Source organism: Nothobranchius furzeri, chromosome 3 (assembly GCF_043380555.1).
Source record: "Nothobranchius furzeri strain GRZ-AD chromosome 3, NfurGRZ-RIMD1, whole genome shotgun sequence".
NCBI lineage: Eukaryota > Metazoa > Chordata > Actinopteri > Cyprinodontiformes > Nothobranchiidae > Nothobranchius > Nothobranchius furzeri.
In genome coordinates, this window is record NC_091743.1 from 86,042,745 (window position 1) to 86,061,592 (window position 18,848).

General features: G+C 42.1%; 2 protein-coding genes across 3 annotated transcripts; both read left to right on the plus strand.

The window, feature by feature from the left end:
- Window positions 1-1,033: 1,033 nt before the first annotated feature.
- On the plus strand, window positions 1,034-11,492 carry pwp2h (PWP2 small subunit processome component). Its single transcript, XM_054734337.2, has 21 exons — window positions 1,034-1,178; window positions 1,464-1,576; window positions 1,770-1,864; window positions 1,937-2,036; window positions 2,110-2,253; window positions 2,321-2,456; window positions 2,536-2,768; window positions 2,900-3,043; window positions 4,296-4,366; window positions 4,441-4,577; window positions 7,883-8,031; window positions 8,133-8,280; window positions 8,354-8,504; window positions 9,718-9,898; window positions 9,970-10,117; window positions 10,198-10,306; window positions 10,391-10,456; window positions 10,538-10,756; window positions 10,827-10,977; window positions 11,052-11,126; window positions 11,222-11,492. Exons 1-21 carry the CDS (start codon window positions 1,161-1,163, stop codon window positions 11,379-11,381), a joined length of 2,748 nt encoding a protein of 915 aa, XP_054590312.2. The 5' UTR covers window positions 1,034-1,160; the 3' UTR covers window positions 11,382-11,492.
- A 546-nt stretch (window positions 11,493-12,038) lies between these two features.
- Window positions 12,039-18,287, plus strand: eed (embryonic ectoderm development). 2 transcript variants are annotated; one of them, XM_015958067.3, is made up of 12 exons: window positions 12,039-12,212; window positions 12,714-12,866; window positions 12,965-13,057; window positions 13,375-13,440; window positions 14,568-14,693; window positions 14,770-14,851; window positions 14,995-15,086; window positions 16,405-16,538; window positions 16,626-16,731; window positions 16,809-16,967; window positions 17,045-17,118; window positions 17,743-18,287. In XM_015958067.3, exons 1-12 carry the CDS (start codon window positions 12,108-12,110, stop codon window positions 17,867-17,869), a joined length of 1,317 nt encoding a protein of 438 aa, XP_015813553.1. In that variant the 5' UTR covers window positions 12,039-12,107; the 3' UTR covers window positions 17,870-18,287. The 2 variants fall into 2 exon arrangements, with proteins under 2 accessions (XP_015813553.1, XP_054590321.1); XM_054734346.2 differs by having other exon boundaries at window positions 12,073-12,212; window positions 12,714-12,810.
- The last annotated feature ends 561 nt before the right edge of the window (window positions 18,288-18,848 follow it).

The window sequence follows — 18,848 nt, forward strand, 5'->3', positions numbered from 1 at the left end:
GTGAGCAGCATAGTAGCTAAATGCATCTCCACCATGTTTGGTTCTGACCCGTAGTTCTACCAGCTGATTGTTTCCAAGGGATCTCAGAGCCCTACAGGAATGAGATCTGACATGTATTTTGGTCCCATGCCATTGAGTGATTTATAAACTAGTAGGAGCACTTTGAAGTAATTCTGTAGTTTACTGGTAACCAGTGTAGGGATCTAGGAGTGATGTGCTCCATTTTCTTAGTTCTTGTTAGGACTCTAGCAGCAGCATTCTGAACAAGCTGCAGTTGCTTCACAGCTTTTTTGGGAAGACCAGTTAGGAGACCATTGCGATAGTCCAGCCGACTGGAAATAAAAGCATGAATAAGTTTCTCTAAGTCTGGTCTGGACATGAGACCTCTGACTCTTGATGTTTGATGAAGGTGATAAAACGCTGATTTAGTTATAGCCTTAATATGTCCAGAGAAGCTCAGGTCGGAGTCAATGATAACACCAAGATTTCTAACCTGGGTCTTTGTCTTTATTCCCCTGGAGTCTAGCTGAACAAGAACATCCATTCTATCCTTCTTGTTGCCAAAGACAATAACTTCAGTCTTGTCTTTGTTTAGCTGAATGACGTTTGACTGCATCCAGTCGTTTACTTGTTCTTGCCACTGACAGAGTAGTAGTACTTTCACAGAGAAAATCACAAAGTGGTTCACAAAAAGGAAAACCCTCACTTCTTTTTATGAAGAATATGTTTTTTTCCCCCAGAGCTGCAAAATATAAAATTTACAGAATTTGAAACAAAACTGCAAGTAAAAATAATAAAGGAGCTTCTGCTTTCAAAAACATCTGACCTAGGCTAGTTTAATGGGTTTGTTCTATCCAAAATGACCCAAATAAGACGTAACTTGAATTATGGCACAAACTAGACCAAAGCTCCATCATCCGCTACAGACTGAATTTATTCTGTGTAAAGAATTTCTGTCACGTTGTTGGGACTTCATTTGTCCAGAGGGTGGCGCTGTAGGATTTTCAAGAACTAAAACCGGAAGTTACGTGTATCAACAAGACGCACGCACGTGCGGAGGAAGAAGCTGCATGCTTTGCCGTTCAGGCTTCTGCGAGCAATTATGATTATTTAAGAACATAATACATGTAAAAAAAAAAAACGGACGAGTATCTATTAAAATGAAGTTTGCATATAGGGTAAGTACCGCGCACTAATATGACGTCAAAATGTCGCCTGGCTTTTATTATCGAGTTTGTGAGAACGTCCAAACAAATCCCATTAAAAAGTCTAATTTAAGATCGTGTTAGGTTGTTTTTGCTATCATAGATATGTCAGCTACATTTACTGATTATCTGACCAACGTATCCGTTTATCACGGATAATTCGGTTTATTTTGTACATATAAAACACAAACTTTGAGTCTGTATCTGGAGAAAACGGCTTCTGTTGGCTGTAATAGCACCGCTGTTTGCTTTCTGAAGTTTTCCAACTTGCTCGGAGCAGTTTATCGTCAGGGAAACCTAAATTTCTCCAGAGATGGGAACGCTGTGATCAGTCCAGTTGGAAACAGAATCTCAATCTTTGACCTGAAGAAGTAAGAATTTCTTTGTTACGTCTTTCCTCTAAAATGTGGCAATATTTTCAGCTATTTTCATCCAATATCAACTCACAGCATTTGTTTATAACCAGATCTCAGACATGTAAGATGGGTAGTTTATTAATTTTATAATTTTCTTATATTTTATGACGAAAAAAAAGCCATAAGACCAAAGATTTTTGTTTTTCAGCAACACATCAGAGACATTACCCGTCTCCACTACAAAGAATATATCCTGTGTGGGTCTGTCTCCTGATGGGAACTTGGCGATTGTGGTGGATGAAGGTAAAATGTATAATTTAATAAAGAGCAGCTGCTTTAACGAGATGCGGTGACCCAACGGTTTACGTCCTCCAGATGGCGCGGCGCTGCTGATCAGCCTCATCAGTCGAGCTGTCCTCCATCACTTCCACTTTCACAAACCCGTCAGCAGTGTCCGCTTCTCGCCTGATGGCAGGTAGCCGTGAGTCTCGCATGTCTCTAACGTAACTGGATGTACAGATCAATAAGAATCGTATCTTCATCTGCAGAAAGTTTGTTGTCACCAAGGAGAATGTTGCGCTGATGTATCACGCTCCTGGGAAGCAGCGAGAGTTTAACGCCTTTGTTTTGGACAAGAGCTACTACGGTCCGTACGATGAGACGACCTGCATCGACTGGACGGACGACTCCAAGTGAGTAAGACGTGGAGACTGAGACACGGGAGCTTATAGCAGAGTTATAACTAATGTTTCCTATTAGGTGTTTTGCTGTGGGAAGTAAAGACATGTCTACGTGGGTGTTTGGTGCGGAGCGCTGGGCCAACCTCATCTACTACTCCCTGGGTGGACATAAGGACGTTGTCGTCGGCTGTTTCTTTGAGAAGGACAGTCTAGACGTGTGTAAACATCTGCTTGATTTATGCCAACAGTGCTTCTCGACTTGCACTTAAACACACCTGGTTTGTGTTGGTCTAGCTGTACACGGTGAGTCAGGACGGGGCGCTGTGTGTCTGGGAGAGCGACACCGACCCGGAAGGACTCGTTCTAAAAAAGACCCAGGACAGTCCTAAACCGCTGAGACAGGAGGAGGAGGAGGAGGATGACGAAGGCCGGGTGGAGGGAGAGGAAGGAGAGGTGATCAGAGGAAAATCTGAAGCTCCCAAAGAGAAAAACAAAGTAAAAAATGTTCGATACAAGCAGAGGAGCAAGTAAGTTCTGACGTAGATTCTGTCTGGTGCCTCAGAGGGCAATTCTTCATGTATTATGAGAAGATTCCTGTAAAATGATACTTTATGTGAATATTTGTCCTAAAAAAAGATGTATTTCTATCCGTTTTCAGGCATTTCTTCAATAAAGAAGGGGATTTCAACAACCTGACTGCTGCTTCATACCACAAACTGACTCACATCCTGGTCACAGGCTTCGCCTCCGGAATATTCCACCTGCACGAACTCCCAGAATTCAACCTGATCCACTCTCTCAGGTCTGGACTGGTTGGAATAAGGCGTTAAACCTGAGTCGTGTGTGTGTGTGTGCGCGTGCGTGCGTGCGTCTGTGTCTGTGTCTGTTAGGGTTGTCACGGTGTGAAGATTTAACCTCACGGTTATTGTGACCAAAATTATCGTGGCATTTTTTTGAACGTGCTACATTTTCACACAACTAAATAAACCCTGTATGTCAGGAAAATATTATCCTCAGTTTGTGTCTAAATTTTGCCTAAAATATGTTATTTTGTAATTATGTTGTTTATTTTTTACATGTTTCCCCTTTAGTCTTTAAAATACCAATATTTGCCCATAACTTCTTATTTTATGTCTGTTTGATGTCATCATTTAAAAATATTAGATCAGATGATACTCAGTACTCAAGTAGCCTTCTAATCAAATACTTTTTTTTACCCTTACTTGAGTAATAAACCCTATATCAGGAAAATATCATCCTCGGTTTGTGTCCTTCCAGTGAGCTTTGCAGATGTGGGAAAATGTCATCAGGCAGTAATCGTTGTTAAATTCATAATTATTCTCGGAGAGAGACCAACTCTTATCGGCCCCTGGGAGCCCCGTAATGCATAGCGTCATTTCAACATGGCGGTGTCCGCGACACGGTTTATATGCAGGTAGCGGCGCTGCGGCTGCTTTATATAGCGACTCGTTGCATTCTCCCTCAACCCAAATCCTCGGATCACGCATTTTAGCTAAAACGCTAACGTTAGCTTGCCTTGCGTTGACTGTAGAGTTGTGGGTGATGGTCACGCAGATGTGTCATGAGATTTGAAGCGTTGCTGCCTTTCAGACACTTTTTCTGCACGTGCTGCAAACAGGATAGCCGTCTTCTATCAGCTGTCCCTCGGCATTCTTCAAATATCCAAAAGATGCCCGTACTTCCCACTTTGTCTTCTTTGAGGGATAATAAATGTCCTGAGTGCTGCCGTCTCCTCCTTTGGCCATTATTTCAGCTTTAGCCTCAAGAAAGTTTTGGTTGTAAACAACAAAGTGCGCATGTGCCGCCGGCAACTTCAGCAGATGATACGGTGGCTGGTAAGGGTCACCGCGCCTACACCGCAGCCACGGTAATCCACCGAGATAATATATATTTTAAAAAACAAGACGGTTATTATTATTGTCAACTTTTTTACCGGGGTTTACCGCTACACCGGTTACCGTGACGACCCTACTGTGTGTGTGTGTGTGTGTGTGTGTGTCTCTGTCTGTCTGTCTGACGGACCTGTCCTTCAGCATTTCAGATCAGAAGATTGCCTCGGTGGCTCTCAACAGCTCCGGAGACTGGATCGCTTTAGGATGCTCGAGTAAGGATCGCCTTGCAGTGTTCTGAGCATTTTGGTGTGATTGAGTCAGATTCAGGAGTTAAAATGGTTTCCAGGGATGGGTCAGCTGCTGGTGTGGGAGTGGCAGAGCGAGTCGTACGTCTTCAAGCAGCAGGGACATTTCAACAACATGGCGTCGCTGGCGTACTCGCCAGACGGGCAGCACATCGTCACAGGAGGAGACGACGGCAAAGTGGGTCCTCTTTCAACTATTTTCTACTCTTCACAATTATTTGATAATTATTATAATATCATGGGCATAATTTTCACTTTAGAAGTGGAGGGGGTATCTTTACAGTATGTTCTAATGGGAAACAGGCTTCAACACAAACGGTTGTTTTCTGCTTGGTCCTAGAGCTCAACCAGTGTCAATTTAATACAGTGTAATATTGTTTTTGGATGGTAAAAAGTGCAGGGGTCAAAACTTGACTTTGGAAAAAGTGGGGGGGGGGGGGACATGTCCCCCGTCCCCCCCCCTAAATTACGTCCATGTATAATATAATTTAATATTAACCAAAAACCTCTTGGGTCCAGCATGTCATTGTCTGACTTTAATATGTAGCTTAGTGGGTTCTGTTCTAGGTGGCTCTGCTCTTCTCTTTATTTTTATACAGTCCATTTTGGGAATTGTCTGTTTGCGGCCGTCTGCTCCTTGGACATCTGCGTCGGGATCTACTTCCCAGTGCTAGGCTCTGTTGTACTTTTGTCATCGTCTGTTTTTTCCCCCCTCGATAAAACATCGCGATGGTTTTATTCCCCAGAACAAGTCCTCTGTTCCTATTTTCACAAAATGCAACAAAATGTTTTTAAAACCATTTAAAGTTTTTTACTCTTAACAACGAGAGTTTTTGCTTTTTTATCATCCTTTGGGGCAAAAAAATAAATTAATAATTAGGGATGTAAGAAAACATTGATACATTGAAATATTTTAGTTCATGTTATGATATAATTTAATATTTAAGAGCAGAATACAGTATAGACATTTACTATATTGTTTTTTATTTTTGGGTGCAGTTCATAGTCTGACTGCCAGGGAGCAGCAGGAACCACCACATGGGTCCTAGTCTGGCAGTTAAATCCAGCCTTAAAAATGGGCTTTTCTACACAACCGTAACATTTAGAGATGTAAGAAAATATCCGTATGGCGAGGTATGGTGATATTTTTTCCTGCAGTATTATATCAATATTCAAAAGCCGGGTATCGAACTTTTGAAAGAATTTACGTGCAAACGTTTTCTTTTCTTTTGGTGGATTTCAAACACCGACCACTAGTTGGCAGCAGAGTACAATGGGTTTTGTTTCCACCACTGAAATGTAAGTCCCTCTATTATGGTTCAGATACCTCATGTTAATCATGCCATGTATCAGTTTGGATTGAATTTTCCTAAAATAAATTCAGTCTAACAAAACTGCTAATATCGTCTGGCTGAATGAATTGCAATATATTGTTATATATCGTATCATCGCCCCTGTATCGTGATGCGTATCGAATCACCCGAATTGGGCAGCAGTAGCTCAACAGGTTGAGCGGGTTGTCTAGTAATCGGAAGGTTGCAGGTTCGATCCCGGCTCCGGACAGATAATTCTGCTGTTGTGTCCTTGGGCAAGACACTTAACCCACCCTGCCTGCTGGTGGTGGTCGGAGGGACCGGTGACGCCTGTGCTTGGAGTCCTTACTCTGAGAGGCGCTGTACAAGTGCGGGTCATTTATCATTTCACCAATACACATGCCTAGTAACATTAACTCATTCACTGCCAGCCGTTTCTCACCGTTTTTACTGTTTTATAAGAGTCACAGAACGTTGCGCGCTAGGATGATGTTGACGCCAAAACAAAGCAGAGACTCAGTTCAATTCAAGTTTATTTATATAGCGCCAAATCACGACAAGAGTCGTCTCAAGGCACTTCACATAATAAACATTCCAATTCAGGTCAGTTCATTAAGCCAATCAGAAATAATGTTTCCTATATAAGGAACCCAGCAAATTGCATCAAGTCACTGACTAGTGTCAGTGACTTGATGCAATCCTCATACTAAGCAAGCATATAGCGACAGTGGAGAGGAAAACTCCCTTTTAACAGGAAGAAACCTCCAGAGGATCCTGGCTCAGTATAAGCAGCCATCCTCCACGACTCACTGGGGATCGAGAAGATAGAGCACACGCACGCACACACACACACACACACACACACACACACACACACACACACACACACACACACACACACACACACACCAAGCAATATTTCTATGGTTACATTGTGATTTCTTAGTAAATTTTCTATTTGACGAGAGATACACTTTATTGTATTTATCCTAGTGGATCTATAATTAAACGGGTAAACTAGTAGTAGCACATCCAACGTCAAGGAAAGCAAAAAAGTTATTATCAGGAGAGGGAGAATGTTTTAGTGGTTAGCAGCAGTGTGCTAGTCGATGCCCCCTCCATGAGGCCACCACAGCTCAGCAGAACATCATTGTAGCTTCTTCTGGGGAAGAAAAACACTTAGAGAGAAAATAAAGTTAACAGCTGAAATTGCAGAAAATAATACAGTTAAAGAGCAGATTGTAGAAGAAAGTAGTAGAGTGTGGAAAGTGGTCAGTGTATCCTCCAGCAGTCTAAGCCTATAGCAGCATAACTACAGAGATACAGTAACTCTGGATAATCTATCCTATTTAGATGGAAGAATTTTGGAGTAAGGGCAAGGGAGAGCCGTCTTTACTGACTGTACACTCCACCTCCCTCTACTCCCCCACTTGTCCAGATCTAGGCTAACATCAGATTTCAACCATAGGCCCTATCAAATAAAAATGTTTTAAGCCTATTCTTAAAAGTAGACAAGGTGTCTGCCTCACGGACTAAAGCTGGGAGCTGGTTCCACAGGAGAGGAGCCTGATAACTAAAAGATCTGCCTCCCATCCTAATTTTAGATATTCTGGGAACCACCAGTAAACCTGCAGTCTAAGAGCGAAGTGCTCGGTTAGGAACGTATGGAACAATCAGATTACTGATTGACAAGGTGTCAAGTGAGTGAACTCGCTTCTTACATCAGGAAGAATCTGCACGTTTCGAGCGTTATCCGTTCTTTCATAATCCGTTGTTGAATTGTGATCAGCAAAAGCTTTTCCGGTTCACGCCTCACTTTTTTTACAGCAGCGGCCCAAAAAGATCTCCTAACACATGGATTTTCTGCTTCCTGATCACGTGACGTGTGATGTATGCGGATGAAGATCGGCTTTAGTGCTGGGATGTTTGTTCTCACGGTGCGGGGGCTCGTTACAACGCCCACACAGTAAAAAAAATGCAAATAACGACTTTAGTCACTGGCAGTGAACGAGTTAATATTAAAGTAATTGAAAATTTTAATGTTTTATTTGAACTTCTTCATATTTTTGGAAATTGTTTTGTTTAGTTGATTTATTTTCTCTGTTATAAGAAATCAGGAAAAAAAGCTCTTGAAAAGGTGCGATTCTCAAAGCGTCTGACTTGTGTTCAGGTTAAAGTGTGGAACAGCAACAGCGGCCTCTGCTTCGTCACCTTCACCGAGCACACCAGCAGCGTCACAAACGTCACCTTCACCTCTAGTGGCTTCGTCATCGTCAGCGCGTCTCTGGACGGGACGGTCCGAGCGTTCGACCTGCACAGGTGAGCTCGCAGCCGCGGGAGGCGACGCTCGCTCACGTATCAGAGATGGACAGGAAATGACGTGGAATGTTTTTATTTATTTATTTATTTATTTATTGTAGGTATCGAAACTTCAGGACGTTCACCTCTCCTCGTCCTGCTCAGTTCTCCTCCCTCGCTGTAGATGTCAGTGGAGAGCTGGTGAGCGCCGGAGCACAGGACTCCTTTGAGATCTTCCTCTGGTCCATGCAGACGGGCCGTCTCCTGGAGGTGAGGACGTCTCCCAACATCAGGTGGAGGAGTCAAGCTTCTGGAGTGTTTGACTGTGTGTGTGATTGTTCAGGTCCTTGGGGGACACGAGGGTCCGGTCAGCTGCCTGTGCTTCAGCCCGGTTCAGTCCATCCTGGCCAGCGTCTCATGGGACCGCACTGTCCGGCTGTGGGACATGTCTGACAGCTGGCAGGTCAAAGAAACGCTTTCCCTCACATCTGATGGTGATTTGAAAACCTTTGTTGATATAAATTCATTCATGAATGCTGCCACTAGAGGGCGCCAAATGGGGAGATTCATCGTTTAAAGGGATTTAACGGAGTTTTGAATTTTTATGCTCGCGATCGCCCCCTCAGGCCAAAAGCGTAACAGCAGCTTCAATAGTAGGCTCGTGCACGCATGCTGTACGTGCACACTCCTTAACGATAATAACAGCTGAGGCAGTCCTGTGTGTGTGTGTGTGTGTGTGTGTGTGTGTGTGTGTGTGTGTGTGTGTGTGTGTGTGTGTGTGTGTGTGTGTGTGTGTGTGTGTGTGTGTGTGTGTGGGGGGGGCCCGGAGGACAGAGGACAGGAGAAAGCACAGCTAATTAATTAAATAATTTGGTTCTGTACCTTTCTCTTCAGCACAGCCGACAAAGGTTTATGATGGGTCAGTCCTCCTGCATGCTCAGATCATTCCCTTCCCTTGCTTGAAAAATTGTTCCAAAATGAAAGTTGAACCCACATCTTTTTTATCTGTGAATTCAATGCCGTTCAGCGAGTCTCAAATAAAAATTTGGGCTTCTTACTGTAAAAAATATACCATTAATGTAAAAAAGAAACTCTAAATGTTCACACCCAGAATCAAACCCGGGTCTTCTGCACGAGAGTCCGACGTCTTACTAGGTGAGCTAAAGCGCCAGTGACATCCTTTGTATCTGTAACATTTATATCCTTGATGACAGCTGAAACAACGTTCAAAGAACGGTTCGGAGTGAAAATGTCTATTTTGTTGCTAATTTGCAGGAAATATCTAGAAGAAAGTTCTACAGAAAGTAGCTAAGGGTCCTCAGAAATGTAGCTAGCTTTGTCACTAGGCGTTAGGAACAGCGACAAAGTGGCCCTGCCTCTCTCTCTGCTGCTAAAGCTACGGATAGCAAATGCTACGGGCTATGCCTGAGCGTGAACGCGCATGAAGCAGCCTGCTCGACCCGAGCATCTCTCTTTTTCTGTCATTTTACAGAAAAACAGGCAATCACAGTAAAAATGCCAGGGCTCATTCTACAGGACCAGGGCATTGCAGGAGAATGTATGAAGAAGACATTTATTATTTCTATACATGTTTTGGCTGTCAAACTTCCATAATGCCCCTTTAAACGTCACGGAAAAGTTAGATTTGTGTTCCTTTTATTCTATTTTTGCTGTTTGTCCTTTGCAAACTAAACGTTTTTCCTTCAGGTTTGTGTGTGACGTACCGCCCTGACGGTCAGGAGTTGGCCGTAGCCACCCTGAATGGCGACATCTCCTTCTGGAACCCCCAAACCGCCTCTCAAACTGCTTCTGTAGCTGGACGCCACGACCTGGAGACCGGCCGCAAAGAGACGGACAAAATCACCGCCAAGCAGTTGGCCAAGGCCAAGTGAGTGGACACGAGCTGGCCGGTTGGTTCCGGTTTGTTTCAGGTTTTAACTCTGCTTGTGCGTCACGAAGGGCCTTCACGGCGCTCTGCTACTCTGCGGACGGGGAGTCGGTGCTGGCGGGAGGACAGTCCAAGTTTGTCTGCATCTATAACGTGAAGGAGCAGATGCTCATGAAGAAGTTTGAGATCTCCTGCAACCTGTCGTTTGACGCCATGGAGGTACGGCCCCCACCTTCACCTGGAGTCACACCGAATCAAAGCATTCAGACCTGAACCTGCGTGTCGGTTGGTTCCCGCAGGAGTTCCTGGACAGGAGGAAGATGACGGAGTTCGGCAGCTTGGCTCTGGTGGACGAAGGAGCTGGGGATGGAGACGAGGTCAACATCAGCCTGCCGGGAGTCAGGAAAGGTACCGATCCAGTTCCATTTGCTGTCGCGCTCTTTAGTGTCAGTGAGTTTTTGGTTTGATCTGATGATTGTCTTTTTTTTAAAGGTGACATGAGTTCTCGTAACTTCAAGCCAGAGATCAGAGTCAGCTCGCTTCGGTTTTCTCCAACCGGTGGGTGCCAAGTAACTCACAGGGCCTTACTTTATCATTTTAAGTCCGATCTAAAACGATTGACCTGGTTCCTCCTGTCAGGTCGAAGCTGGGCCGCCACCACCACCGAGGGCCTGTTGATCTACTCCCTAGACGGGTCTCTGGTCTTCGACCCATACGATCTGGATCTGGACGTGACGCCGACCAGCATCCGAAAACAGCTGCGCCTAAAGGAGTGGATGGCGGCCATTGTCCTGGCGTTCCGACTCAACGAGAACGCCCTGAAGCAGGAAGTTCTGGAAACGGTGCCGCACGATCAGAGTGAGTGGCTTTAAAAACCGTCGGCCAGGAGAGTTTGGACCTCTGACGCCTGACTGAGTTTGTGTTTCAGTCCCGGTGGTCTGTGGCTCTCTGCCCGACGTCTACGTGGAGAAGCTCCTGGGCTTCGTGGCCGATTGTCTGGAGAAGTCAGGTCACCTGCAGTTCTACATGACCTGGGCCCAGAACCTGCTGATGCTGCACGGACAGAAACTAAAGAACAGGTCGACACGGCTGCCTCGACTCGCATCATCATTATCATCATCAGTGTCTTAACTGGATCTCTTATGGTCCGCAGGTCTGGCTCGGTTCTGCCCACGCTGCAGGCGCTTCAGAAGAGCATCCAGAGACACTTTGACAACCTGTCAAAGCTGTACGTCTCAACACTGTTGCTCCATTAATCATCATAACTAAAATGAAGCATTAAGTCATTAAATATATATATTTATATATATTTTTTTTCCACAGCTGCAACTTCAACATGTACAACATCCGTTACGCTGTGGCGCTTTCAAAGCAGAAGTGTGTAAAGAGGCCTGCCGAGGAGGAGGAGAAAGAAGAGCAGGATGAAGGGTTGTCGGAGGAGATGAGCGAAGCCTCTTTAGATGACTCAGAGATGATCTTGTAGTCTGATTACTAAAAATGTCTCAGATTGACAGATGTTCAACTGTAAAAGTCCATTTTTCCATACTTTAAATATTAAAATAGCCTGTTTTTATAATAAATTCAGTAAAAGTGTCTTTCTTGTTTTTGGCTTTTTTCTGGTAAATTTATTCATTTGAGAGGCTGCTACGGGTTAATCTTTCAATTTGGCACGCAAAAAATATTTTTGGAGTTATTTCTTACTTATATTAGAAATTTACACTTAAAGACTGAATTGCCATTTGTGGTTAAAACTAGCTTTGCTGGGCAGTATTAAGTCAAAAGAAGTATTTCTAGAAATATAAAAGAACAAATCTAAAATATTATTTTTATTTAATACTAACAAAGGTAAATAGTACGACATTTTCAAGGAAAAAATACATTTTTACAGCTGAAGAATGTGGAAATATTGCCTTGAAATGTCCCAAGTTACTGTGTTAGACATTTAAATGTACAATTTAAGAGCAGAATGTATTCTTTTTAACAAATAGGTTGTTTAGGGAGTTAAAAAAAACACGGGATTTACTATTTTTAAACCGATCTGAATCCTGTCCAAAGTGAAATAAAGCAGAAAACTCAAAAAGTGGAAGCTTCTCCGTCAGTAACTAAACGTGACCAACAGGGGGTGACAGAGCGCCTTCTGAAAGTTCACCTTGCCTTAAATTAGATTGAAGAAGAAGGAACAGCGGGCGGGTTAGCCTTCGGAGCTAAAATGAGAGACAAGAGCCTGTCTGAAGCGGGAAAAGAATTACCGGCCAAAAAACAAAAACTAAGCAGTGACGAGAACAGCAACCCCGATTTGTCAGGAGACGAGAACGTAAGAGCTCTATAAACATTTCTGCAACTACAAGTGAACGTTTTAGCCGGTTAGCTCAGCGCTAAAGCAAGAAGCCGGAAAGCTAAAGAGCTTAGCTAGCTGGCATCTTTGTTCACCTGCAGCTGTGGTTCTGATGGTGGTAATGGCTCTAAATCAGTCTATGTGACCCACAGAAGCATGGGCTTTTATATTTAACCTCAAAAAGCCTGGCTTGTTCGATTTAGCTTCAGCAGGAGTGATTTAGAAGCTTGTATTTATTTACAAATTCCTAAAATAAGTGTTCAAATGCAGTTTATAATGTTTATTTTTCATTTTGAGGAAAGGAAAAACTTGCTGGTAGTCTGTTTTTCATGTTAAAAGTGCTTCAAACATTTGTTTCACTTATTTCTGTCCAAATAAAGCCTAGGTTTACTGGTACTTGTCCAATAAAATGAATGTGGTTAGGTTGGGTGTTTTGTTTTGGACATCTTGTCTTTCAGTAACCGCATCTCTGGTTTACAGGATGATGCGGTCAGTGTTGAAAGTGGGACCAACACTGAGCGTCCAGACACCCCCACCAACACCGCCAATGCCCCAGGCAGGAAGAGCTGGGGCAAGGGCAAGTGGAAGTCCAAGAAGTGCAGATATTCTTTTAAATGTGTTAACAGTTTAAGAGTGAGAATGTCTGCTGTTCTAAATACATTCAAATATCATCATTTACAGAATTTAGTTTACAGGTGAAGTGGGAGTGAAACTTTGTGGATATTTTTCAGGAGGACCATGGCCAGCCACTGTTTGGAGTCCAGTTTAACTGGCACAGTAAGGAAGGAGACCCACTGGTGTTCGCCACAGTCGGGAGTAACAGGGTAACCCCAAGCAGACAGATTTTATTTGGCTTTTTCTGGGTGTTTTCATGAATTTTTCTAGTTCAGAATCAATTTTCTGCTCATCAGTTCCATATCTTGCATGATAGAAAGATGGTGATGCCTTTCAAGCAATCAGACGTCCTTTTGTGTCTGATAAGCTGCTTCAAGTGTCCTTAATTTACTGTTACAGAAAATAAGAGATTTGACAAATTTTAAAGAATGATGATTATTCAGGACTTTTTTCATTAAAAATACACATTTCTTGTTGTGAAAAACATTTAGTTTTACATAAATGATATTTCTGATTTCTCTAACAGGTAACCTTGTATGAATGCCACTCTCAGGGAGAGATCCGACTGTTGCAGTCGTACGTTGATGCAGATGTATCCTTCCTGCTTTGGCTCAAACTAAACTTCACAAAAAGGAATCTGTTGTTCTTTAATTTAGATACAGATCAGTAAATGAAGATTTACAGATATGTTAACCCTTTAAGCGCCAAAGTCGCAGAATTGCGACAAGCAGCAATGTTGGATTTAATAAGCCACAGCAGCAGAAATGAGCCCTCATGCATGGGGAATGTGGTGGCGGTGATCGGGCCGTTGAAAACTCTGCTGGTGATCAATTCAGCCCCTGTCTATCAGCTATCCTCTATTATCTATCTATATCTATCATCTATCTAGCTATCATCTATCTAGCTATATAAATGTGTGTATAATAATAATGATTATGATGACAGTAAAAGATGTGTTCAGCAAAGGAGGTCAAGTTCACCTTATCCAGCTAACAGAGTTCAGATAAACATAACTTCACATGTTTTTGACGCATGACCAAAGCTTTCTTCCTGAGAGAGTGGGTGTGTCCTGTGAGTTTGGTAAAACTAACCATTATAGTAACCATGTGTGTGTGTGTGTGTGTGTATATATATATATAACAATTATAAACCAAATAAACTATAATTAAAGAAGGGATGAGTGAAATGTGTTCATGACACTGAAGCACCAAAAACAGTGTTCTTGATTGATACGCAGTAAACATAACAAAATACCAATAAAGTAATATGTGTATATATATGTATATATATATATATATATACACATACATAGTTATATACATATTCCTATGTACACATATATGTATCATAAACAATAACAACACTAAGAAAATAAGACAAACAAATCCGCAAATGTGATGCAATCCAATATGGCTGCTATCTGATGATGTCATAGTATGAAAATTGTGTGAGTGAATTTGTTCCTATCACAAAATTTGGCTCATACTGAAGATTTTTCTAATTTACAATATTCCTCTATCTCTAACCAGATTTAAGCTACAAGCTCTTTAAGTAGTGATATGAAAAACTTATATTTTACTGAAAAAACTATGGCGCCTAAAGGGTTAATCATCTTTTTCTCAACATCTATTTTGGAAAGACCCAAGAGTTGATCAGTAGCTGCAGAAATGTCAGAAACTTTTTGATTTCTGCGATTTTCTTGACTGAACGCGTTCCAAGGCAGATGAGAACTTCTACACGTGTGCTTGGACCTATGACACCAACACCAGCCACCCGCTGTTGGCTGTAGCCGGGTCCCGCGGCATCATTCGGGTCATCAATCACATCACAATGCAGTGCATCAAGGTAGTCTTCCTGTAGAGAACCTCTTTGAAAATGTGGCTTTGAGGGTCATTTAGTAGTGTGTTTGTTTCCCATCCAGCACTACGTGGGTCACGGGAACGCCATCAACGAGCTCAAGTTTCACCCAAGGGATCCGAATCTTCTCCTGTCTGTCAGCAAAGGTAAAGCCCCTGATGGTGATGGTCATCGACACGCCTCCAGATGCTCCTGGATCTTTTCCCTGACAGATTCAGTGTTTTTAGTAAAAGCTTACTTGTGTGAAAATGAATAAATGATGATTTGTAACATTTGAAATTTTCTTTAGATCACGCTCTTCGTCTGTGGAACATCCAGACGGATACACTGGTGGCCATATTTGGAGGTGTAGAAGGCCATCGAGACGAAGTCCTGAGCGCTGTAGGTGTTTCATTACATTTGATCACAATTTAAACTGTCAGATTTTAATCGGAACAGAAAACACGGTTTGCACTTTTTGTTGATGCTGATTTTGACTTATTTTTATTTTATTTTTTTAAAGTATTTTTGAGGTTTGTTTTATATAAAATGGGTCAGTATTCAGCCTCAGTTCAGAGAAGAGGGTTATTTCCTTTAGGATTGATGAGCTAACGGCTAGGTACACTAACAGTTTTTTTTAATGCGGTGCTTTTCAAAATAAAAGTCAGGCGCACCACAAGAACAATGAAACATTAAAAATTGATCAAACTAGGGCTGCATGATATTAGGAAAACCTGCGATATTCGATAACAGTGATTAATATTGCGATGACGATATTACTTGCGATAAATAAAAACTTAACTCAGGAATAAAAATAATCAAAAACAAAGAAACAAAAAACTGATAAAAATGAGAAAAGCAAAAGATGTGAGGAAAGGGAAAAAGAAAAGGGAATCCGTGGATCCCGGGAAAACCGGAATCAGCAAAAAGAGCAGAGCAAAGCTAAGTCAGGTGTTTGCTAACCAGCACAATTAAGTGCCGTCCGCCTCAGGGGCGGTCATCTGACCTATGAGAACCCACCCGATTGGCCAAATGGGTGCAGAGCTCTATTTGATGTGTTAAAAAAACATCATGCTTCCGTTTGACTGACAGAATAAATTGTGTAGAAAACATTTGAGCTGACCGTTCATTGCGATATTTATCTGTTCTTTGCGATATGCATATTGTGCATCATGATATCGCGATAACGATATATTTACGATATATTGTGCAGCCCTATATTAAACAATAATAAAGATCAAGCTAAAATTGCACTAAACACAAATCACAGCATTATTTCATAAACCTGTAGGCTGTAGTTGGTCTCAGCAGAAATATTACTACATTTCTGCCAGGTTTGACCTGGATTCCAGTCATTATTGTTATGTTTTCTTTTAAAATAAGACTTTCTGTTCAAAGTCGGTCTTAAAATGTCCATTTGAAATGTTTTTGGTGGACTTGCACAGTTTAGATTGTGCATAAATGACCTAAATATTATATGAACAAGATGTTTGCCCTGAAATGTGACGGCTAATGAAGACACCTGGAACCTGATTGATGGAAAAATAAAAAAATCAAGGTGCACTGAAGTGATTGTTAGTGATCCAAGATGGAGATTTTCTTCTGCTGGAGCTGAAAACCGTTTTTGTTAAATAGAGTTTTGTCTTTTGTTCATTTCGTAGGATCTGATGAATTTTACTTCCAGGAATTGTAACAAGAATCTCTTGTTTTCATGCGTCAGGATTTTGATCTGCTGGGTGAGAAGATCATGTCCTGTGGGATGGACCACTCGCTGAAGCTCTGGAGGATCGACTCCGAGCGAATGCAGAAAGCGATTCGCGGCTCATACGAGTACAACCCCTCGAAGACAAACAGGTGAGGGGGCCCTCCTGTGTTGTTGTTGGTGGCGTGTCGTTAAAATAGTCTCGATAATTAATTAAATAAATCAAATCACCTCTTCAGGCCGTTTGTCTCGCAGAAGATTCACTTCCCCGACTTTTCAACGCGAGACATCCACAGGAACTACGTGGACTGTGTTCGGTGGCTGGGAGATCTGATTCTCTCAAAGGCAAGAGGAATTAAGTTTAGTCTGCTGGTAACAGCCGATGTAGACTCCAAACTTGACGCTGGTTTTTCTTTCTGCAGTCCTGTGAAAACGCCATCGTCTGCTGGAAACCAGGGAAGATGGAGGACGACGTCGACCACATCAAACCCAATGAGTCAAACGTGACGATTCTGGGGCGGTTCGACTACAGCCAGTGTGACATTTGGTACATGAGGTTCTCCATGGACTTCTGGCAGAAGGTGGAGGAGCTTTTCGTCTGTTGGTGCGTCGGTATTAGTGGAGGATGTGTTTACTGGATGAGCGTGTGATCACACAGATGCTGGCTCTGGGGAACCAGGTGGGGAAGCTTTACGTTTGGGACCTGGAGGTGGAAGATCCTCACAAAGCAAAGTAAGTCTCCTTTTATCAGACGCGTTCCTCCGTTCACTCACGCTAAGGAGATTTACTTACACGCTGGTGTTTGATTTTGGATGAGTTAAGAGATGTTTTTCAGCTTTGAGAGTAACAGGAAGTTGGAGGTGTGACTGGTCTGGAGGCTTAAACGTGTCAAAAATTTTAAATGAAGTCTTTAAAACTAATTATCCAAAGTTCTTCAAACATTTCAGAGTTTCATTGATAATATAAAGTTTTAGTGACCCAATAATAAAGCAACACACCATCAAAAAGATCATCTGATGCTTGACGAGGACGGTTATTACTGGCGGACACCATGCTGATTCATGCGATGGAGGAAAGAGAATTAGGTCATCACAACTGGAACGTCAGCGACCTGAGATGATCAGTCTTTCATTCTAAATGGAATCTCCTTTTTCTGACCGGTTCTTCTAAAATAAATACGCTGTTGGAGTTGAGATATCTCAGCTGACGACAGCTGGGACCTGGATCGAGAACAGACCAACAGTTTAGGGTTATTAAAGGACATGGCTGCTTTTAAGAAGAGTCACAAACGTCCTGGAATCTCATACATGTAGAGATATGTATGTTCATGGAACCATCTGGTTTGTTGCTCTTCAGGTGCACCACGCTGACCTTCCCTAAATGCACCTCAGCCATCAGACAGACCAGCTTCAGCCGCGACAGCAGCATCCTCATCGCCGTGTGCGACGATGCATCCATCTGGCGTTGGGACCGGCAGCGCTGAGGATAGTGAACCAAGAGAAACGTGTTTCCTGTTGCTCCTGTTCCCTGACACATTGCAGGAAAAAAAAAACATTTGTCTTTTCTGTAAAAGATGCACCAAAGAAAGATTTTATCCAACAACAATGGATGTTTTAAAATAAAAAATACAATTATTGGTAATTTCCTTTGTGTGCCTTTTATAATTTATTTACAGGAAATAAAATAAGTCGAGGAACACAATTTGAATTCAAGTTTCTCAAAGAGGCAAAGCTATCAATTTTTTTTCTTGCACTGTGTCAAGCTTCATATTTTTACGTTTTTTCTTGTCTGTTTTACCGTCTCGTCTGCTTTTATTTTCCACACAAAACATAACTGCTTACATTTAGTGTTTTTGGCATCTTCCTTCTATGAGTTGTCAATAAAAGTTTTTTGTAAATGTGTAGGATTCAATTTTTATGGAAGCTCATTTTTACCACTTAGAAGAAAAAAGTCAATATCTCAAAGATCTGTTTAAATTAAAAATGTGTAGTGGGATAACGTGTAATTTTTGGATGCACAGGACCAGTTCGTGTGGGCCAGATGCTGAAAAATAAATTCATAAATCTGTCTTTTTAACTTTCACAAATAAGAGAAAGGTTTCACAAATCAAGCTATTTTTATGCATTCTGCTACAAGCCTAGAATAATCTAGAACAGGTTTGAAGAGTGTACGTGTTGTAGTATTTGAGCTAGAGCAGATTAAAAATGGTCAGAATAGAGAAAAATTGTGTGTATTAGCCATTTCCCGAATCGGAAGCTATCTAGCTTGTATGAAAACTAGTGATTGAAACCACTTACAAATTTCTGAAAATCTACGTTTTTTTAATTAAGAAAAAAGGGTATTAACGTTTCAGTCAAGTCAGTATTAGAATCGTGGTCTTTATACATGGACGTAATTTTCACTTTAGAAGTGTGTGTGTGTGTGTGTGTGTGTGTGTGGGGGGGGGGGGGTGTATCTTTACA

Bases quoted from the DNA above. Each gene is read 5' to 3' on its own strand.
- eed (XM_015958067.3), top strand. From the start codon at position 12,108: ATGAGAGACAAGAGCCTGTCTGAAGCGGGAAAAGAATTACCGGCCAAA. The intron at 13,058-13,374 runs GTAACCCCAAGC...TTTCTCTAACAG, and splicing joins CCACAGTCGGGAGTAACAGG to GTAACCTTGTATGAATGCCA. The intron at 14,694-14,769 runs GTAGTCTTCCTG...TTTCCCATCCAG, and splicing joins TCACAATGCAGTGCATCAAG to CACTACGTGGGTCACGGGAA.
- pwp2h (XM_054734337.2), top strand. The intron at 8,505-9,717 runs GTGATTTGAAAA...TTTTTCCTTCAG, and splicing joins GCTTTCCCTCACATCTGATG to GTTTGTGTGTGACGTACCGC. The intron at 9,899-9,969 runs GTGAGTGGACAC...TGCGTCACGAAG, and splicing joins AAGCAGTTGGCCAAGGCCAA to GGCCTTCACGGCGCTCTGCT.